The sequence below is a fragment of the Sus scrofa genome, chromosome 5 (genome assembly GCF_054392235.1).
Source record: "Sus scrofa isolate SSC_HxYL_T2T_F1_AM1 chromosome 5, Sscrofa_HxYL_maternal_Yorkshire_Landrace_v2.0, whole genome shotgun sequence".
NCBI classification, from domain to species: domain Eukaryota; kingdom Metazoa; phylum Chordata; class Mammalia; order Artiodactyla; family Suidae; genus Sus; species Sus scrofa.
Window position 1 is genome coordinate 90,531,268 of NC_139387.1, and position 23,851 is coordinate 90,555,118.

The window sequence follows — 23,851 nt, forward strand, 5'->3', positions numbered from 1 at the left end:
TCTGTGGAAGTGTAGCCCCTCCAAAGGGCAAGCAGGCCTGTGCAGGGAGAGCCCCTGCGGTGGTAGGCTTCAGGCAATTGTTGAGGCCAGCCCTCCTGGATGGCAGGCAGCCCCAGGTTCAGCGAGAGCATAGGGGGTGGCGGGGGTGGGGGGAGGGAATGCACTGGGAAGCACAGCTTTCTGCTAGCTAGCGGGCCTGTAAGCTTGCTGTGGCGTGGGGGGTATTCTATGGGGACCCACCCCTTCTTCTCTCCCCTCCCCAGCACGGGCGCAGACCAGGCTCTTCTCCCAGGTTCCCTCTGCGGCGGCTTTCCACTTCCCCGCCCCTAGAGTATTGCTCCCTTCCTCTGCGACAGCTTTGTTTTCTAGTCTCCCAGGCAGTCTCTGCCCCGTCAAATGGTTTAGAGACCTCCCAAGCAGTTTCCGCTCTTCCCCGCCCCCCTAGCCCGGGGACTAATCTCTGGAGCCGAGGTCTCGGTGCCCAGCCCCCCCCACCAGGCGTCCCCCGGCCCTTTCTTGGGGACTAACCTTCGGAGGCGAGGTCTCGGTGCCCAGCCCCAACCCAGGCGTCCCCCGGCCCCCTCTCGGGGACCAACCTTCAGAGCTGAGGTCTCGGTGCCCAGCCCCCACCCAGGCGTCCCCCTGCCCTTTCCCGGGGACTAACCTCTGGAGCCGAGGATTCGGTGCCCAGCCCCCACCCAGGCGTCTCAATTTTTGGTGACTGTGCCCGTAGTTCAGATGGTCCGTTGGGTTCTTGATCTTTTTTCCGTACTCCGACTTACTGCTACACTCTTCTCTGCATCTGGAGATTCCTCCGGTTCGTTTGATCTTTCCCCCGGTAGGAGACTTTCCAGGGTGCGGGATCCCTTTCTCCTCCGCAGTTCCCTTTCAGGAGCGCCCGTCCCGCTCGGATTCACCTTCTCTCACTCTCCTCTTTTCTCCCGTTCTGCCCAATAATGTCACGAACTTCTTGCCGTTATTGGAGTTTAGGTTCCTCTGCCAGCGATTGGTTGTTGTTCTGTGCGAGTCATTTCTTCTGTAGATGTGCTTTTTTTGTTGTGTTTGTGGGAGAGGGCGAGCGTGTCCCCCTACTCCTCCGCCATCTTGTCCTCTATATCCAGAAAAGCTACTTTCCAAGGGTTAGCTTGTTATCCTCTCTCAGAATGGAGGCAGAACGGAGAAGTCAGGATGCAGGGAAATCCTGACATTGTTTGTGGAATGAGAAGGCAATTCTACCACAGCGGGACTGAACCTCTTCACCAAATATTTGCATCTATTTCAATTACTCCTTTCATGAAAATCATTCAGGATGTCAGTTATTTATTACTCATTCTCTTGGGAGAAGAGACTACAAATAATACTGTAAGGGCTCAACCGAATGATGAATTGTTTATCTTCTGCCATGGGTTCACTAAACCAATATTTAGCTTAGGTGCTAGAGGTATAAACATGACATACACATGAATGGGAAGCCTCGTACTTCCTGACGAGGATGAAATTGAGGAATCAGTACTATAAAGGCAATGAAAAAAAATAGCAAATGTTTATTTTAGACTGTTTTAGTAACAGTCTAAAAGAGAGTAAGAAATAAAACCAGAAAATCAAATAGTTTGACTCACTACTTTAAAAAAAAAAAATTCTCTATTTTCTAAATGTGTCAGAATAGCCCCACTTTGGCATTATAATACAGGAGTACTTTAATCTCAGTACTTTCTGATGCACAGGAAATAAAGTGAAATTATAGGTCACTGAAGAAGCCATGAAAGGACTGTTCAGTATGATCCAAGTATCTATATTTGTTCTCCGGCGTACCAGTTCATGATACTATTTTTGTCCTGAGTTCCAAATTTACACAGCTGATGCTCAGAATTCTGAAAGTATTACATAGTGACCTCAAAGCCTCATTAGAAAATGCACGGGAAAAAAAAGGACACCTTCAGGAATAATTTAGAATGCAAAAAAAAAAAAAAAAAAAAAAAAAAAAAAAGAGAGAGAGAGAGAGCTTGGTCCTGTCTCAATTTGAATACTTATCAGTGGCATATGGAGTTCCCAGGCCAGGGATCAGATACCACTGGCAGTTGTGACCTACAACGCAGCTTTGGCAATGCTGGATCCATAATCCACTGTGCCGGGCCAGGGATTGAACCTGCATCCCAGCGCTGCCAAGATGCCACAGATCCCACTGCAACACAGCGGGAAATACCTGGCTGTTTTATAACAAGTTCATTTTACACCTAGGCTCCCTTTCAGATGAAGGTCCAAAGTAGCTCCAAATTTGATGCCTTGGGTAGCAAACGGGAGGGGCTCAATGCCCACTTTAAAATAAATAAAAGCTAATTGTAAGACTCTATCAATTGTTATTTTTTTCTTATTCTAATTATCTCAGTGCCATTGCTTGAAAGAATCTGTTTTTCTCTCAAATTCAGAGATGAAACAAGAAGGAAGTGGGAAGGGACTACAGTTTATTCTGGTGTCTGTCATTCTCAGGACACCTTATGAGCCAGGTAGTACGTGAAAGAAGCCAGGTTTCAGAGATGCTAATATGGTCACACAACCAATAAGTGACAGAGATGAATTCTAACCCAGTGCTGACTCCCCCCCAGGCTCCTTGTTTTTGTGGAAAGCATTCTACTGTTCTTAAATCATGTCTGGCTACCCAAAACAGGAAGTCATTTAACCAGCAAACAAATCTCTTGTTGCAGTTTTTACATTTGTCTGAATAAAGCTAGACTTTACATCTGCAGCCTGACAAGTCTGGCACTTCTTAAAATTTAACAAATAGATCAAATTAGATGTTTTTAAAAATTCAGGAAAACACACAGACTCAGCACAGCTTTGAGCACTTTAGGCATTTTAAAAACCAAACACTGCTTAGCATTTATATGATACTCTCAAGCCTAGGACCCTCTAGATGTTCATTACTCTTCAGATGGGTCTGATAACATCCCTAAAGCAGTACAAATCAGGAAAAAAAATTGGGGGGAGGATGCTAATTTAGAAAACTCAAAATAGATAAAGTAATTGGAAAGGGCATATATCTTTCCTTTAGCTGGCTTTATTCCTTTCCAACAGGCCAGTGGTTTTCAAAGTGTGTTCCTTGGAAACCCAGGATTCTTTTGAGGAACTTCGGGGGCCATGGAAGGGGAAAAGAGGACACTGAGTGGGCAAAGTCCATACCTTTTATCCCCGCCTATTCCAAACAGCAGTTATCTGCTTTATATAAGAGATTACCTGTAAAAATATACTTGGGGACAAACCAACAGATCCTACTGCTTTAAAAAGTTTGGAAACGTTCACTAGTTTGCTATGGCAACAATGAAATGGGTATGTTAACATACCCCCAACTAAAAATTGGGGTAAGAAAGCTGGGGTTCTAATGTTTAAAGAGGTCTGAGAGCGTTTTTTGTTTAGTTTAGTTTTGTTTTTCTGCTGTGGCACGTTTACCCAAAATACTTTGAGACTCAAAATGAGTCTTTTAAAAAAAAAGTCATGATACTGTTAAAATGTGTGGTTATTTAAAAGTTATTGCACTGTCATTTCCTGATTCAGTAAATGATGCTGTTTATAAAACAGAGCATAGATGATGGCATGGAGTCTCCACAATGCCCCAGGGGGCCAAGATCATTAACTTGTTCCCAGGACAGCATGTCTCTCACAAAGAGTTTCTCTTGCAACTATTCCATTCTAGAGAAAAGGTAGACACGTGGGTCACTTCTATAACAAGATAGATAATAACCGCACCTCGTACAACCTTGGGAATGATATTTAGAGAACTGTGTACCTAATCCAAGCTTTGCTCAATAGCCTTGGCTCCCTTTCCATGAAAGAAACGAGGTCAGTGAAGTTTCTAAAAGTCTACTGACCATAATAGCCCCTTCTTTGGAAAGAGCGTGAACTCTGGATTTAGAAAAACCTAGGTTCAAACACTAGTCTTCCCACTTACTGACTATGAGATTGGGTGACTTCACTTGTCCAAGCTTTAATTTATCTTTTAAATGGGGATAATATAATCTACCACAGAGCATAGTTGAGAGGAATGATGGTTGCAGCCAGCACATCCACTGTGCTTACCGTGTGTCAGGCACTGAGGGCTCTATGTGGATTGTCTACCTCCATGTTACAGATGTGGAAATTATGGCAAAGAGAGTTTAAGACTAGGTAATATAATTTAGGTAAAAAGTCAACCACAGAGTTGCCAGACAAGATGGTGTTCATGCCAATCCCTCCCTCGCCCACCTTCCCCTTTGAAACAGCATGGCCAGATGAATTAAAAATAAGGTTAGAAATCGGGGCTCAAGAAACTGGATTCAAAATGTCTCACTGGATGTCACTGAGAAGTGACTGAGTCTCCTCCACCACCAAGGCACAGAGCACCACAAATGTGGGAGTAGCTATAAGATTACACAGGTACACGTGCAGGCACGAAGGGTCAGACTGTAGGGTAACAGTGATCCAATAATCCTTCTAACCTCCAAGATCTCCTTTCAAACACTCTGCTCTTTGCCCGCCTTCTGTCCACAGCCCATTAGAACCTAATGGACTATAACACAATAAAGTCTGCCAGGGTATTAATGCCACTTAACGGTCCCCAGAGTCTATATGGTCAGCCATCTGCAGGTTTCGCATTAGAAGAGTCAACCAACACATCCACAGATGATAGTTTAATTTTGGTCATTGCTAATATCCCCACTCTACTGCACATATCCAGGACTGCACAAAGGTTCCAGAAGTTTTGTAAACAGCAGAACATTTAAAGAGACAACTCTGGTCTCCAAGTCACACTGACTACTGCTGAACTGCCCTCTTTTGCATGTCCATGGGGGAATTCATTCACTAACAAAAATTTACTGAGTAGCTGCTATACTCCATACTCTGCTCAAGGTACTGGGTCCACAATGAAGAAGATAAGATTGTTGCCTTCTTAGAACCTCCCAAGTTCCCAGAAGCTTGAAGGATCTGTTCCTTCCCCAGGCTGGAGAATCTCAGCCACAGCTGGCGGTTCAGGTGGCTCAGATACAGTCCCCCAGACACACAACACAGCCCTTCTTTTTCCTTCCACCCACCCACAGGAAGCCATGCTACCACTACAGGATGCTCCAAGGGAGCTGCTCCTAAGAACTTCCTCCTTTCTCTCTTTCTTCTCCTATCTAATCTCCAGCATTCAGAAGCCTAGGATTTCAGAGAAAGGCAGGAACTTTAGGTAACACAAAACTCTGCTGAAACAAAGGTGTTCAAGGGACCTGGCTGCTATCCTGGGATGGGGGGTGAAGGATGAGGAAAGAAAGGGAGGGAAAAATAACATCAAGGAAAACACACACATACACACACATCCCCTTACTTTATACTGCCACATATAAATGCTTTTGTCCTAGAAAGCAACTGATTGTTTTCATTTTGAACAACAGAACAAAATGTGATCTGTGATCTGTTTTTACTTTTCATGAATTAAAATGTTCATCATTGCTTTAAAGTATTATGCCCAGCACAACACCTGGCATGTGACAGGTGAGATGGATAAACGAATGGATGGATAAAATAACTCTTTCCTTCCTTGTAAGCTATACATCTACATGGGGCGGGGGGGGGGGAGTTGAAAAACAGCTTATGGGTGGTTAGCGTGCTGAGATACCTCTGACCAGACGAAGGGCATAAGTAATGTAGGAAAAAATGTAAATGTGTTTTACCATGTAGACACCTGGCGGAGGAATTCTTGCATCCAGATGTAACAATGTAAGAAGAAAACTGAAAATTCAAAGTAGTTCACTTCTTTCCTCATCATTTTTATTTCACTTTTTATTTAGCAGAACAAGGGCTGGCAGACAATGAAATAGTGACTCTAGTGACTCTATCACATATTAATCATATAGCTTGGGAAGATATAATCAGTTTTTTCACCTTTAAAATAGACCATAATGGGTATGGGAGATCACGTGCCAGAATGGTGGTAAGACACTCAAGAAATATTTGTAACACACACACACACACACACACACACACACACACTTACTTCTATCCAATCTAGAAGTTCATACATAGATATATCCACAAAATTCTACAAAACAGTGAAATCTTTCCATCATTCTGCTAATCTTAATAAAAATATTTGTAGGAGAGAAGGAATTTTACTAATGTTCAAATACTGTATTTTTTACATTTTTTATATGTTGGTCTCTCAAAGCTTTCTATAAACAAGAAGCTAAAGCCCAGTCCCTTGAAGAACCAAACTATGAATTTTTAATATGAAATTTCAATGGACTGGTTAAACATTTGAATCACATATTGAACCACATTAGAGATTGAAGGTAAATAAATGGCCCAAATCTGTCTTACCAGAGATGACCCCGACTGTGTGGGCAGGTTCCCAGACATATTTAGCATAAAACTTGTTTTTTCACAAGAAAATAAATTCTAGCATATTCTTAAGTCCATTGAAAAACTTGATTTGCATTTTAAAGGGAACTGATAGTTCCTTTTTCCTATTTTGAAATTTCAATATTAAAGTCCCATAGAATGTATACTCTTCTACTTGTTCATAAAGAGGTCATCATTCTAAACTATAAAACATTAACATTATATACAAATTGTTTTTACTAAGATACACTAACAAAAATTGCTATAAAAACAGTCTTATAAACATCTAGTTCATTGTAGAAATTCATTCAGCCCTAAAAAATCTAAGTTCAACTCCTGCACTTGCACAGAAGCAAACTTGTAACATCTGTTTTAAAAATATCCTTTCAGCATGGTATAATCATCTTTCGAATCAAATGAAGTAATTATGTAATTTTATAACTTTCCATGAAAAGTTATTTTCTCTCCAATGTCTACTATTTTGATTTTTATTCTCCTAGGGAAATTTTTTTCTCTGTTTGTCAGTAACCTGGTATGAAGGGAATTCCCATCCAGAGTAAATAGTTGATTCTCTCATATCCTTCATTAAATATTTCTGTCAGAAATAGTCTCATCTTCAATGTTGGGATCCTTCACCTCAGTGTTTACTGAACACATTCATAAAGGAATTAAAGGAAGCATAGAAGACCCTTCATTCTACCCTGGTCTCCATTATTTATGATATTACATGGCACTTAGGTTTTGCCCCCAACCCCCCACCCAAGCTGTAAAGTAGAGATATGAATTATAAGGTCAGGAGGGTAGTGTAATGACAAAAGGAGATAACTAGTACAAAAATGCTTAAAATTGCTCATAAGAAAATATAGAAATACAAATATATATATAATCTAGAAATATATTTCATTGTGCAGAAATGCAATGTCATAAAACTACAAGTAGCAAAAATCGCAGTAGTTCTTTACGCAGATGCTCTTCAGAGCTAAACTGCTCAAATCCAATGTTACACGATACTGCTTAATATTAAAAGAAGAGTATTACTATTTAGAATTAGAACTCCATCAGTGAAACACAATCTCCATGACTTAATGTGTGATGTTGGGTTGTATCACCCATCCTCAATGCTAAATCTGTAATTTGAGCAAATGTATTGATTATGATAAAGTTCTCAGTGAAAACTATAAAACACAAAGTAGTGTAAGAAGAGTAAACCTTGATTAATCAAAATGCTTGGAAAAGAGGAATTTACTTCTCAGTCACAGCCCAGTATCTGTGACTCCAGATATCCTTTTTGGAGAATCAATTCCTGATTTTGGCTTACTGGGTCACTATTTACTTCTTACCACTAATATCTGAGTGAAGGAATACTACTCTGGTTTCTTTGATTTTGATTCAAAGTTTTTCTTTGATTTTGATTAATCAAGGTATCTGAAAAATTATAATATCCAGGGACTTATCAAATATTAAAGGATACTAAATATACAGCATTTATAATCCTCCGTGTTTTCCCACCAGGCTTCTTCAAAGACCCCAAAACAATGTGGTTCAGTTTCACAAATTACACCAGCATTTTGCTAACCATCTCCCTGGTCTCAAAATTATTTTACGTAGCATCTCTTTTAAGACATCTTTTTTTTTTTTTTTTAAGCTTGGCATCTAAGTTTTTACTGCCCCTCCCAAGTTTTATAATATAGTTTCTCTCTGGTGAATTTAAAATGTGAGTGAAACTTACTTTCTTGTATTGCATTAAGAATCTCTGAAAAGTCCACATCACTCTTTGGGCCGTCAGGTAGTATTTGCATATCCAGCTGGTAGCCTTGCAAATCCACACCTCCTTCTAGAGAAATGAAAGATATTCATGGAGTTTGCACTGGTTATCAGAGAGCCCAGCATCAGGGTCCCAAGGAGAAGCAATGTCAAAATTTAAAATGAAACAGCCAGCTGGTTTGCCCATGATCCTTCCTCTTGGACAAAATGACTTTTAAAAAATGAGGCACATTACCAGCCATTGGCTCCTTATGGGACCAAAAAAGTTTAATTGTATTTCCAAGGCAAAAATAAAGCAATTATTTTATTAAAATACCATATACTTCATAGCATTTATGGATGATTTCCTAGGTGCAGAATAACATGTGAACCTCCATCCAAGGACATTTAAAATTATTCTTAACGTAACTGAAAAGTGATGCTCAACACACTTTATGAAACCATCTTCCTTAAAATTCTAATAATTTACTCTAAGAGAAAGGATTTAATATTCCTGCTATCACAGAAAAAGAAATCAATTTTTCCCCCTCATAGTTGGACTTCCCTGCTATATCATTTATTTTTCAATTATACCAGAATACTTTAATTTATTCTATGAAGTAATTAAGGCTCTTGTATTGAGTTTGCCTGATGTATTTTAGGTGTGTTGTTAAAAAAAGGGGTTTCTTTTATGCTGTTCTACACAACTATAGAACATTTAGGAAGGTCAAAGAAACCAAGGTATCTAGCTTTATCATGAATCATAACAAGCCTCTAAATGTTTCTCACATAATGAGTTAGAACATCTCCAGTTTGATTACCAGCCGTAATAATTTATGAAAGCAACACCGGCATTTCTCTAGAAACTAACCTGTTATTGAGGAATGAAAAGGAATCCATATGTCAATTACTTGGAACCAGCATGCATTTATATGACTGTCAAGCACTGCAAACACAGCAGTCAGTTTTTCCACGTATGCATGCAGTTGCCTCATTGAGAAGTCTGAAGTTATCTACGCTTTTCAATAGAACAGAACGAAGATGACTTCCTGCTAGCCCAGAATTAAAAATATGTTATTTGCCTGCCTCCCCCGCCCCCCTCCCCGTGGCCAACTAACTTGAATGATAGGTATGTTTTTCAACTTCTATTAAGGCTAGTTATCTTTGTCATATTCAATAACCAAAGACCTCACAATGACATCTACATTAAAAAAAAAAATTCAATACTACCTATTAGCCAGGCTCCATGCTATATACTTTATTATCTCATTTAGTCTTTAACTTTGAAAAGAAAGTGCAGTGATAAGAAGTAATTTATCCAAAAAAAGCTACTAAGTTATGAAGACACTGTACCAATGCATGCTCTTAACTAGTCTTTAATACCATTCATATCCAAGCAGACATAAATATAGAATGTTAGAAATAATAAAAGTGGATTTACCAATACTCTGGGATTTCAGACCAGGACAAAAGTTATTACCTAACCTAAAAATCAAATGATTTCTTAAACAGACTAATAAATAGAAGCCCAATTTATTTACTTGTTGTTTGCCAAGAGGAGTTCATAAATTCATGTAGAAGTAGCCATGACCACTAAATACCATTTTAATAACTAAAATTCTACAATTTTAATAACTTTTTTGTTAGAGGACAGTATAGGAACATAAGATATCACAAAAGAAGCAACATAAAGGAGGCATTCAGGTCATCAAAGACTGTCTTTGAAGATGGAATATGGAAAAGTGAAGAAAATAGATACAAGGATGCAGATAAGTATATAAACCATACCCTTTTACATGACTAGAAAAGAGAGGAAGGAAGAAAATACTCCAATGAGTATAGAAGTTCTCTCAGCTGTGAAATAATGGGTATGCTTCATTTTATTTTATTTTTATTTTTTGTGCTTTTTACGGCCACACCCAGGGTATATGGAGGTTCCCAGGCTAGGGGTCCAATAGGAGCTCTAGCCACTGGCCTATGCCAGAGCCACAGCAATGCCAGAACTGAGTCGAGTCTGCGGCCTACACCACAGCTCACAGCAACGCCAGATCCGAGGCCAGGAATCGAACTCGCAACCTCACGGTTCCTAGTCAGATTCATTAACCACTGAGCCACAACAGGAACTCCCAACATTCTCTTCTTAGTAAACATTAAAATCCTATTTAGAATCCCTAAAATATAAGGCAGTTTTCTTCCTCTACACTAGAAATAGAAAATACACTTTCACAATGTATAATAAGGGTCTGGCAACAAGTCATCCACTAAAGTCTAAGATGACAAAGTAGGATACTCTGTAAAAGAAGGACTTTTGTAAACTCCTCTAAACGAAGAGTGAGCACTGTGCAAAAAAACTTACAAGTGAATCCTTCAAGGTGATAATCTTCACTTTTAGCACATACAGCCCAAGTGAAAAAGACCCGAATAACTTCAATATACGAAAAAAGTTGTGTGTCTGCTTTGGACTCTGATATTCGGTTATTTCTTGTTATCCCTGCAGAGTTGGTGTGGTTTCTAAAAAGTTAAGAATCAGACTATTTACTATAGTCATGGATGTCTCTGACTTTGAGTCACGACACAAAGCTTTTCTATAGCTGAGTAGTATTCCATTGTATATTATAAAACACTTCTTTACCCTTTCATCTGTCTATGGACAGTCAGGTTGTTTCCTTGTCTTGGCTATTGTGATGGAGCTGCTATGAACATAGGTGTGCATGTTATCTTTTTGAATTGTTGTTTTGTCTGGGTATATGCCCAGGACTGAGATTGCTGGATCATAAGGTACTTTTATATTTAGTTTTCTGGGGATCATCCATACTGTTTTCCATAGTGGTTGTACCAATATATATTCCCACTAACAGTGCAGGAGGGTTTTCTTTTCTCCACACCACTTCCAGCATTTGCTATTTGCAGACTTGTTAAGGATGGCCATTCTGACCAGTATGAGGTTGTACCTCACTGCAGTTTTGATTTGCCTTTCTCTGATAATTAGTGATGTTGAGCATCTTTTCATGTGCCTACTGGCCATCCATATGCCTTCTTTTGAGAAATGTCTAGATCTTCTACCAATTTATTTTTATTTTTGTTGTTCTGAGTAATTTTTAAAATTCAAAAATAGCTACAAAATTCATGTGCTTTCCAAATTTGCCTCTAGCTTTCCTCACACTTGATTGATAGCAGTGATTATGTTCAAATCTTGTGATCTGTAGTATGGGTAAAGTTGAAAGTAGTTTCAATAAAAAGTAACCTTGATAATTGCACTTGCATTTAATAAAACATCTTTAGCAGAACACCTTTTTTTTTTTTTTGGTCTTTTTAGGGTCCCATCTGCAGCATATGGAGGTTCCCAAGCTAGGGGTGGAATCAGAGCTGTAGCTGCTGGCCTACACCACAGTCATAGCAATGCAGGATCCAAGCCACATTTGCAGCCTACACCACAGCTCAAGGCAACACCAGACCGTTAACACACTAAGCAAGGCCAGGGGTCCAACGTGTGTCCTCGTGGATGCTAGTCAGATTTGTTTCTGCTGAGCCATGATGGAAACTCCAGAACAAACACCTTAAAAATTCATTTTAAAAAATTCATTTTAGATCTGCACCTTGCTCACATGGATTTTAGTTAAATACTTACACAAAAGGAACAGCCCCCCAAAAGAAAGATTCAAATGTGAGTTTCTCAATTAGCAAATATATCATTGCCTCTCCCATCCCATCTGTCTATAGAAATCCCTTTCTACTTTTGTTTATTATTATTAAAGCACAGTTGATTTACAATGTTTTATCAAATTCTGTTGTACAATAAAGTGACCCGATCACACACATTTCCCTGTGCTGTACAGTAGGGTCCCTTGCCCATCCATTCCAAATACAACAGTTTGCATTAAAAAAACCCCCAAAATGCCCATCCATCCACGGCCAGTCCTAAATGCTCTGCTTCAAGCATTACTTGATCTTAACAAGTAAACACTATTTTCCACCCAATGCACCCAATAGCGCTATCTATATTTTATCTTTTTTATAGTACATGTTCTCCACCAAAAACTAGGTAATGTACCTAAAACAATATGAAGTAGACACAGAAAAATGTGAGTCTTTAAATCCTCTCTGTCTAGATGTCTTACTTATCTCTAGCAGCTCCAGGTAGACTGTACATGATGCAGGCCTGGCTCCAAACTGCACCCATCTTTTCATCTCCTACAGAACCTAGGACAAAGCCTTGAGCCTATCAGTTGCTCCTTTAATGCTCTTTTGCCAAAATTTCACATTACTAGCAACAACAGTGGATACAGACTAAGAAAATGTCCCAGGTTTCCTTTCAAGTCCACAATTTCAACATTTCTTAATAAGTTATCTATAGGCAACTATGAAAACGTATTCTAGATCATATATCTGTTCTTTGTAAATTTTTTTTTCCTTTTTTATATGGAAGTTCCTGGGCTAGGGGTCAAATTGGAGCTACAGCTGCAGGCCTACACAGCCACAGCAACACCAGAGCCAAGCCGCATCTGTGACCTACGCCAGATCCTTAACCCACTGAATGAGGCCAGGGATCGAACCTGCATTCTCATGGACACTATGTCAGGTTCTTAATTTGCTGAACCACAATGGAAACTACATAAAATCTTTTTAAAATTTTGTCAAATAATAAAGAAATCTTAAAGTACCAACGAGCTTAAAATGAAAGTCAGCAGTGGCCAACTCTACCTCTTTTTCAACGTCAGTCTTAGCCCCTAAGCCCAACCACTTAAGAGTTTCTTTTTACTTTTTTGGAATCCCTCCATGTGTGTATCCCACATGATCAGTTTTATACAGATGACCCTTGAACAACTCAGTTTTGAACTGCCCAAGTCCACTTATACAGGAATATTTTTCAATAGTAAATACTATAGTAATAACCAGTCCATGGTTGGTTGAATCCATAGATGCAGAGAAAACTCAGATTGGGAGTGCTGACTATAAATTAAACACAGATTAACTGCCTACCCTCCACTGATTAATTGTATCATTTCATTTTCTGCTATGATACAAAGATAAATAACTTTATTTACTGCCATTCCCTCTAGTCCCCCCACCCGCCCATCAAATCATTATTACCAGTTATTCTACTATGTTAGTTTAGTAGCTTTAAATAAATTACTTAAAATTCCATTTTTGATGATGGGATCAAGATGGTGGAGGAGCAGGACGTGGAGCTCACCTCCTCCTGCAAAAACATTAAAAATACATCTACAAATGGAACAATTCACATAAAACATCTATTGAACATGGGCAGAAGACCTCAGACTTCTGAAAGGGCAAGAAAACCCCTATGAAACTAGGCATGACAAAAGGAGAAAGAAAAAGAGAGAGAGAGAAAGGAAATGGGATAGGGCCTGCACCCCAGGGAGGGAGCTGTGAAGGACAAAAGGTTCCCACATCCTGGGAAGTCCTTTCACCCACAGGGAGATCATCCTGGATTGGGGGGGAGGGTGGAGCCTAGGAGGAGAGTGCAGCAACTGGTTTGCAGAATCCAAAACAGAGAGTGACCAGCACAGAAAGTCAGCATCACCGCCCTGTGCTTGCTCCCAAGCCTGAGATGCTTGTCTGAGTGGGTGGGGGCTAGGATCTCAAGCTCAGGTTTCATAAGTCAGACCCAGAGAGAGGACTGGAGTTGGCTATGCAGAGACCGGACTGTGACAACTGAGAGTGTATGTTGAAGAAACCTAGGGGGTGGGGGGCATGCAAGGAGAGGGGCAGGATTGCCCTAAGAGCTTCTTCTAAGCTCTCTCAAAAAATAGGTCACTGCCAACAGGAGGTCTGAGGGTGGGCATGAGCCTCCTGGCATATATCTGGAGAAAACCCTAATTCAAAAAGATACATGCACCCCAATGTTCCCTGCAGCTCTATTTACAATAGCTAAGACGTGGAAGCCAACTAAATGTCCATCAGTAAAGAAGATGTGAGAATATACTGAGTAGTTGTAAGGACCCAATTCTAAACTAGGTCCTGATTATAGTAGGCGGATATTTCTCAGGTCGAAAATGGAAATAACCCCACTCAACTGGTAATGGCTGACCTTCAACAAAATTACTTCCATCTTTCCCAGGACTTCCAAGATAGTGATCTCCTAAATTACAAAGAATGCCTACACCAAGACTTCCAAAGAGGGCCTGGAAATCAGAGCTGCTTTTGTGCGGGAGTGAAGGCAGGGCTTCATGGGGGTCTTCCAATCTCCTAGATGCTGAGGTCTGTTGCTATGACAACAGAGACTTGCAGAGGAAGGGAAAGAGAAACTCCTGGTTAGAAGGGGTTACAGAATAGAAACCACAATACTTTCAGCATCACTATAATGTCATTTACTCTCTTAACTTGCATGATACATTTATAGAAGGACTTGAATGTATGAAAGAGAATGGCCTTGAAAGACAACAAGCCTCATGAGAGCTAGGGCTCTCTATCCATCTTGTGCATCAGCCTCCTACTTCTAACTCAGGGAGTTAAGTAAGAATAGTATAAGCTTACTATTAGCTGTCTGTCTATCACGGTTAAGAACTTAGTAACATTAGGCCACTAGTTATAGTTGTATGATCTTGAGTTAATAGTTACTTAAGTCGCTCCCAGCTTATCTTTTAAAAATTTTTTACTTAAAGTATACTTGATTTACAATATTTCTTCAAGTTCTGTTGTATAGCAGGGTGACCCAATCACACACAGTTCCCTGTGATGTAAAGTAGGGAAAAATTGCTCATCCATTTCAAATAAAACAGTTTGCATCCCCAAGCCCCAAACTGCCCTTCCATCCCATTCCCTTCATGTCCCTGTTGGCCATCTGTATGTCTTCTTTAGAGAAATTTCTATTTAGGCCTTCTGCCTGTTTTAAAATAGGGTCTTTTGTTGTTGTTGTGTTGTATGAGTTGTTTGTATATTCTGGAGATTGGGCCCTTGTCTGTTGCATTGTTGGAAAAGAGACTTTTATTAGAACACTATCTAATACCACACATAAAAATAAACTCTAAATGGATTAAAGACCTAAATATAAGGCCAGATGCTATAAAACTAGAGGAAAGCCTAGGCAGAACACTCTTTGACATAAATTACAGCAACATCTTATTTGATCCACCTCCTAGAATAATGACAGTACAGACACAGATAAACCAGTGGGACCTAATTAAACGCAAAATCTTTTGCACAGCAAAGGAAACCCTTAACAAAATGAAAAGACAACCCACAGTAAATGGGATGGTTTCTCTGGTTTTTCTTTCTGATCGTTCATTGTGAAATAGAAATTCAATCAATTTCTGTGTATTAATTTTGTATCCTGCAACTTTGCCAAATTCATTGATGAATTCTAACAGTTTTCTGGTGCTGTCTTTAGGGTTTTCCAGGTATAGTATCATGTCATCTGCAAACAGTGATAGTTTCAGTTCTTCTTTTCCAATTTGGATTCTTTTCTTTCTTTTTCTTCTCTGATTGCCATGGCTAGGACTTCCAAAACTATGTTGAATAATAGTGATGAAAGCAGTCATCCTTGTACTATTCCTGATCTTAGTGGAAATGTTTTCAAATTTTACCATTGAGAATGGTGTTAGCTGTGGATTTTTCTTTTTTCTTTTCTTTTTTTTTCTTTTTTTTTTTTTTTTTTTTTTTTTGGCTTTTTAGGGACACACCCATGCCATATGGAAGTTCCCAGGCTAGGGGTCGAATTGGAGCTGAAGCTGCCAGCCACAGCCACAGCCACAGCAACACAGGATCTGAGCCATACATGTCTGCAACCTACACTACAGCTATGGCAACATCAGATCCTTAACCCACTGAACAAGATCAGGGGTTGAGCCCACATGCTCATGGATGGTAGTTGGGTTCATTACCGCTGAGCCATGATGGGAACTCCAGCTGTGGGTTTTTCATATATGGCTTTTATTATGTTGAGTTAGGTTCCCTCTATGCCCACTCTCTGGAGAATTTTCTATCAGAAATGGGTCATCCAGACAGATCAACAAGGAAACACAGGCCTTAAATGACATCCTAGACCAGAGATATTTAACTGATATTTAGAGAACATTCCATCCCAAAGCAGCAGAATACACATTTCTTCTCAAGTGCACATGGAATGTTCTCCAAGATAGATCACATCCTGGGCCACTGATCAAGCCTTGGTAAATTTTTAAAAGTTAAAATTATCCCATGAATTTTCTCTGACCATGATGCTATGAGACCAGAAATCAACCACAAGAAAAAACAACAACAACAACAGCAACATCAAAACAGAAAAAAAACGCAAACTCCTGGAAGCTAAATAATATGCTACTGAATAACCAATGGATCATTGACTAAAGATACTTAGAGACAAATGACAATGATGATACAACAACCCAAAACCTATGGGACACAGCAAAAGCAGTTCTGAGAGGGAAATTTGTAGCAATACAGTATTAACTCAAGAAAGAAGAAAAAGCTCAAATAAACTACCTAACCTTACACCTAAAACATCTAGAGAAGGAAGAACAAACAAAGCCCAAACTTAGAAGAAGAAATCATAAGATCAGAGCAGAAATAAATGAAACAGAGACAAAGAAAACCAAAGCTGGTTCTTTGAAAAGATCACAAAATTGATAAACCCTTAGCAAGACTCATCAGGAAAAAAAGGGAGAGGGCTCAAATCAATAAAATTAGAAATGAAAAAGGAGAGATTACAACTGGCTCCACAGAAATACAAAGGATCGTAAGAGACTACTATAAGCAACTATATGACAATAAAATGGACAACCTAGAAGAAATGGACAGATTCTTACAAAAGTACAATCTACCAAGACTGAACAGAACCAGGAAGAAACTGAAAATTAGAACAGACCAATCACAACTACCAAAATTGAAAATGCTATTAAAAACCTTCCAAAAAACAAAATCCAGGACCTAATGGCTACACAGGTGAATTCTATCAAACATTCAGAGAAGAATTCACACATTTTCTTCGGAAACTCTTTCAAAAATTAGTGGAAGAAGGAACCCTCCCAAGCTCATTCTATTAGGCCACCATCACCCTGATACCAAAACCAAAGATACTACAAAAAAAGAAAATTACAGGCAATATAGCTGATGAACATAGATGCAAAAACCCTCAATAAAATACTAGAAAATTGAATCCAAATATATATTTAAAGGATCATAAACCATGATCAAGTAGGATTTATCCCAGGGATACAAAGATTCTTCAATATCTATAAACCTATCAATGTGATATACCACATCAACAAATTGAAAAATAAAAACCACATGATCATCTTAATAGATGCAGAAAATGCTTTTAACAAAATTCAACACCATGTCTGATAAAAATTCTCCAGCTTCTTAAATATAAAATTATTTGAGGGAGTTCTCTTGTGGTACAGCAGGTTAAGGGTTCAGGGTTGTCACTGCTATGGCTTGGGTCACTGCTGTGATGTGAGTTCAATCCCTGGCCCAGGAACTTCCACATGCTGTGGGTGCAACCAAAAAAAATTTATTTGAAATAGCCTTAGGCAGAAGATGCAGTTTTAAATTCCATTAAATAGTTTTCTTTGCATATGCTTTTTCTGTAACTTTTCTTCATTTACTCTGTATGTTCAAAGAGTTGTGCAAATATTGTTCAGAAAAGTCTCTCTGAAGGCATCAAATAGGTTAAAATATGTGCATATGTCCCTAAGCAAAGGGAAAAAAATGAAAATGTCTAAGGGAAGAATTTGGCATGTATTTTTAGAAAACAATTTTGTTACTCAGCAAGTGATAGCAGGGAGCACAGATCCCAATGCCCACATTTGCCAAGGCTCAAAATAGCTTATTTTCCTAAGCACCCCTCTATTTACTAAACTCACATCACACATTGAAAAAAAAAAACATTTAAAGAGGAAGAGATTCAAATAAAGGATGATTAGTGTTATTTCTAAACCACAGTTTAGAAGGACACCACAGTCGCCTTCAATGCAATGAGAAATAAAAGAGGTCCAAAGCAGATCTTATAGTTTTTCTCCCACATGTTTTCTTTTCAAAGCCATTTGGAAGATCTCATCTTCCAGCCATACCAAAAATTCAGTTCACAAATAGGGAAACAAATACGTACTTTCATCCAAGCTTCAGATCTATTCAAGAGGAGCCAGACTCCTCAGGTTCAGTAAAGATGTTTTAGGCACAACTCTCAATAAAATGTCTGTTTCCAGATAAGGTGATGAGAAAACACTAAAATTTCACACTCAACTATTTTCATCCTCAAAAAAAATAGTTCAGTTGGGGGGAAATCACTCATAAAAAAATAAAGACATGGGTTTTAGCTAGGGTCTATCAATGACTAATTTTGTACTTCGGGTCAAACAATTTCATTTTCTGAGCCACAGTAAAATATAGCTAATTCCATTTCAAAAACTGCTGAAAGAATTTGATGTGATGTGGGAGAAATATTTGTGGAAGCCCTTTGGAGACGATGGAGCATCACCTAATGTAAGGTGGTAGTATCATGATTATCACTGTTGTCAAGATCAGCCATATGTTTACTTCTTTCTTCACTGTTTCCCTAAAGAATGAGTTGAATCTTGACTCTCATCTTGTCAGAACTAGAGAAAAGTCAGACAAGAGAAAATTCTTTCTTAGCTGTCTTTCTTTTGTAAAAATCTCTCCTTAATCACTTATCTTCTTTTCCTCGCCTCACAACCTCTGCTGTTGATGTTAAACAAAATATGAAAGGCACTTGCTGAATTGATTCTGTTCCCTAACTTGAGACCTGACCTTGACTCGAGGGCCAGAAAGTGATCCTTAAAACTCAGGGAAACAGGAAAGGGGTTTCATAATATTGGAACTAGAAAATGGGAAGATGTAAAAACAAAGGTCTAATGCAGAGTAGAACATAAAAGCTACAAGGTGGAGCATCACTAATATAGAAAGAAATAATAACCTGTGAAGGCAATTGTGTATGTTTGCAATGGAATTCTACTGGTCTCCCTTTTCAGTTTAGTCTTCTTATGCTAAGGTTGGAACTATTGCAGGGGTTTTGATTTAAATTTTCCAAAGCTTTGTTATATGCACTTGCTAGAAATATCATTTCCAAATTGTTCGATGAAGCTGATGAGAGAATCAAACCATTGGAGTTGGAATACTGCCTCTGCCACTTAATGGCTCCATGTTTCGGGGCAAGTTACTTAAACCTTCTCTGAGCCTTAGTTGTCTCAACCATAAAATAAAGATAACAGAATGAGAATATTGTGGGAATTACATGAAGCAATGAATGCAAATAGCTTAACATTTTTTGAGGTTGGGAATATGGTAAGGTACTTAATGGTAGCTGTAATTTTATTATTGTCAAACATTATTTTTCTTTTTTTTTTAATTAGAGGTGATTTACAAAGTTGTGCCAATTTCTGCTGTACAGCAAAAATAACTATTGTCAAATATTTAATACCCTGTATACAGACTACACAACAGTCATTCTAGCTCACTGGAATTGTCGCTGAAGTTTCTCTCCTGGGAAATCAACTTGTCCCAGCAATAAAATTATGTATAAATGGAGAAAGGGCTGCTTAGGTTTTTTTTTTTTTTTTTTTTTTTTGTCTTTTGTCTTTTTTGTTGTTGTTGTTGCTATTTCTTGGGCCGCTCCCGTGGCATATGGAGGTTCCCAGGCTAGGGGTTGAATCGGAGCTGTAGCCACCGGCCTACACCAGAGCCATAGCAACGCGGGATCCGAGCCGCATCTGCAACCTACACCACAGCTCACGGCAACGCCGGATCGTTAACCCACTGAGCAAGGGCAGGGACCGAACCCGCAACCTCATGGTTCCTAGTCGGATTCGTTAACCACTGCGCCACGACGGGAACTCCCCTGCTTAGGTTTTTAAAAAGGAGATAAAAGAATGGTGTTAGAAATTACTTGGATAAATAATGAAACATATCAGCAAAACATCATTTTACAAACTCTAAAAGAAATAAAGGACAAATTTTATGATGAATGGCATTTCTCTAGGACTACATGATAGGCCTATCAGATAAAGGGAAAGCAACAGAAGAACTATTTTTGATTTCACAAAAATTCTATTTTATATAGCATAAACATTAAAGTGGGATGATTTGACCTATACCCACTAAACTTTACAATTTCCCATACTCAAAAATTTGCAATCAATACATCAGTGTACTCTGCTCTTGACCCTTAAATTACAGTTCCAAGCCTGGTGCCATTTAATACTTTTATTATTGGCCTATAAAGGGAAATAATATTCATTAATTATGAGTGGCTAAAAGATAAGGTCAAGTGAAATAGATACACAAGATAAACTCCTGAAACAATCAGAAGGAAAGTGAAACCATACCATACAAGATGAAGGTGAACAGCTCCTGCGTCAGGGCAGCATAATGAGAAACCACCTTAATTGGTGCAAGTTAACTGGGACACCACTCTATGGTTCAAGGACTGAGTAAGAAATCATTATTCTGGGACATGTGTACTTTCAGGCTTCTGAATTTTATGATGATAGTGATCACAAAAATGATTATTTGCGACTGGCACCTCACGACGTCAAGGATCATACTGAGCATTTTACATGAGTGAATTTGCCATAATACTGTGGGTTGTCAGATATAACACACGAAAGTACAAGTTGCCCAGGTAATTTGAATTTAAAATAAACAACTAATAATTTTTTATCATAAGTATGCCCTGTGCAATATTTGGGACATACTTATACCAAAAGGTATTTGTTGTTTATCTGAAATTTAACTGTGAGTCCTATATTTCATCTGGCAACATTAACACCATGAGATGGGTCTTAATATTCTCATTTTTCTGATGAGGAAACAGACTCAGAGAAATCAAGCTGGTCAAATTAAATTAAATTTGACCAACACTGCATAGCTCTTAAGTAACATGTGGGTTTAAAACATCTAACAGCAAAGCTTGCACTGATCGCTAGTGTAACGCCCTATTATTATGCTATTTCTATATCTGCATGGTCATCCCCCCCATCCTCCTCTGCTGATGTCTTAGTTGACCTTCAAAATCTAGTTTGTAGACCATATGCCCTTGGAAACCTTCTTGTATCTTTTCCCTAGTAAGAAGGTTTCCATAATTTTATTTATATCTCTGTTCCAGCCCTTAATATAATGACATCTATTATAGCAGGTTAAGTACAGGCCCCTGCACTGGACATTCTTCCATATACATATCCCTTTCCTAACATCACCTTTATTTCCTCTGTTCCCTTACTGCGTGCAGCCTGGGTGGGAGAAGAAATCAGGGGGTCCTGTCCTCTTACTATAAAATTTCAAGGAAGGGGTCTTCTGTCCTCTCCTCTCTTTCATCACTCTCTACCCAACCAAAGGAAAGGCATGTATCTAATAGGATCTCTTCCAGGTATACAAAAACTTAAGCCAAATGATGCAAAGCTAAGAGAAAAAGGTAAGGGTTCAATGATTCCAAATAGTCAAATAGTTCTTTTCTTGGTTTGTATTCCTTTTCCCGGGCCAGTTTCTTCAGGCTTTCTGCTCTTATTCTTCAGAGTTAAACTCCTTCTTTGCTTGAATTAAATAGATTTCGGTTGTTTATAACCAGAGAACCCTGACTGATGTTCTCTTAGGACATGACTGTGAGCTCCCTAAGGTCCATGTGTAATTGAGCTCCACACCATTCCAACCCCAATAAGGTACCTTCCACATAAATATTTATTAGTACATATAGGCACTCAGAAATGTTGTTCAGGGCTGCTGGCAAGGAGATCTAAAAGACTTTCTTGTTCTTTCTCTTCATTTTTTACAACCAGTCTGAGGGGGCTCTTAGAAAGAGCTTTGGGAATCAAGATTATTAATTTTGTAAAAAGTAGATGGATGACTTTATAGGCCTCCCTATGACTAAAATGCACATGCTGCTTCTGAGATCTATGACTCACTACAAGAAAGAAACTCAGTTTGAGAGCTCTTCTAAAATCTTCCCCAGAGAACTATGATGCATTAGCAAAAGTATGCTAAAAATAAAAGGTTGGAATTGAAGTCACACCTATCTTAATGAGTTTTAAATATACATTTTTTCAAAAAAAATTTCTCTTTGTAATTGGTTTAATGTGATTTTTAATTACAATTCTATGCTAAAGAATTGGTTTTATTTATATTTTCAACCAATAGCCAATGCAAGTAGGGTTCAAGAACCCATGATAAAATTATGACAGATAAATGAAGTGATACGTTTTTAAGGTGAGAGAAGTAACTTATGATGCTATTACACCATTAGGAAATACCTTAACATTTCTTTTTTTTTTTTCTTTGTCTTCTTGCCATTTATTAGGCTGCTCTCAAGTAGCATATGGAGGTTTCTAAGCTAGGGGTCGAATCGGAGCTGCAGCCACCAGGCTACACCAGAGCCACAGCAACGCGGGATCCGAGCCGCGTCTGCCACCTACACCACAGCTCACGGCAACGCCAGATCCTTAAGCCACTGAGCAAGGCCAGGGATCGAACCCGCAACCTCATGGTTCCTAGTCGGATTCGTTAACCACTGAGCCACAACGGGAACTCCAATACTTTAACATTTCTTTTAATGTTCATTACATTAATGTCAGTATAGGATGTCAAAGGCTGAGTCTTCTTTGGCTGGGTCAAACACAAACAGAATATTCCATATGACTCTGGGCACTGTATTTTCAAAGAGGTAGTAATGAAATTAGACTTTTTTTAAGAGCAGAGTGGGTAGGATAGTAAAGAACCCAAAAGCCATGTTGCTGAAAACAGCACTGAAGAAACCAGGAAATATTTCAGTTGGCAAATAGCTCAAGACGAGATTTTGAACTGAAAGATCATCATTTGAAAGAAGAATAGGCTTACTCTGCATAACTTCAGGAGGCAAACCTATAACGAGTGAGTGGAATAGATCTCAACGAACAGCAAATAATCAGCCTTTGATAAGGCTTCCAAGAACTGTGGAAATATTGGGGAGTGGGAAATAAATTCTGATAAGTGGGATCCAGACAGGCTCTGGAGAGGCAGTGGGATTGGGTTTACATTTTGAGGAATGAGAAGGGCTAGATAGAGATTAACTGAGGTAGAGGCATTCCAAAAAGAAGGAGGAGCTTGAACAATGGCAGAGAAATGGAGAAGTAGGAGCCTGTTTGATAAATAGTGCAGCTGTGGACAAAGTAGACCAAGGGCAGATTATGGAGTATAAAAGAAGATACGCCAGGAAAAATAGGGAGAGGTTAAATTGTAGAGGCTTCAAAAACGAGGCTCACAAGGTTGTACTTTCTTTTAGATAGCCATAAGCAGAGAAGGAATATTAATCATCTTTGGAGAACTTCGGAGTGGTCTGGAAAAACAATTAAAGAGAGCCATTAAAGGTCCCAACATCCGAACTCCTTCCAACGGGCCTTCCAGAATTCTCTTCCCATTAGTCTTCCCCCAGATTGTCCCCTTCATTTTCCTGCTCTAATGAAAGCTCTTCCCAGAGGTCAGAGCTTCTCTGTGGCTCTATCCTACAGTACCCTCTATTTCTAACAGTCCTGACACCAGAGGATCTGAAGGAGGAGGGGGTGTCATCTTTGAGTCTTTGTGCCACCTTCAGACTGTTGTTCTTCCCTCTTTCCTGAAGGCCCCCAGCCTTAAATCTCAGGTTGCTTTATTATGCCCCTTCTCTCCATCATCACTGCTCCCACCTACTACCTCCCAGGTCACACTCCCTTATTTCTCAGTGAGGCTAACTCCTGACTTATTGTCACTTTCCCCAAAACTATTCAATTCTTGACAATTTCAATATTGACATAGATGATCCTGCTCAAGCCCT

At 39.1% G+C, this 23,851-nt stretch overlaps 1 protein-coding gene across 27 annotated transcripts in view; it reads right to left on the reverse strand.

Moving 5' to 3' along the window:
• The window catches only part of ANO4 (anoctamin 4), a 445,360-nt gene that overhangs the window by 217,974 nt on the left and 203,535 nt on the right, over nt 1–23,851 (reverse strand). For 9 of the 27 annotated variants that reach the window (XM_084957410.1, XM_021092698.2, XM_084957416.1 and 6 more), the window contains one exon: nt 8,081–8,185. The exons of 12 other annotated variants lie outside the window; for them this stretch is intronic. In XM_084957410.1, coding sequence (XP_084813536.1) covers nt 8,081–8,185 — 105 coding nt within the window. Of the gene's footprint in view, nt 1–664; nt 1,119–8,080; nt 8,186–23,851 lie in introns of those variants that run through there. 6 more of the 27 variants (XM_084957418.1, XM_084957417.1, XM_084957422.1 and 3 more) reach the window with 2 other exon arrangements.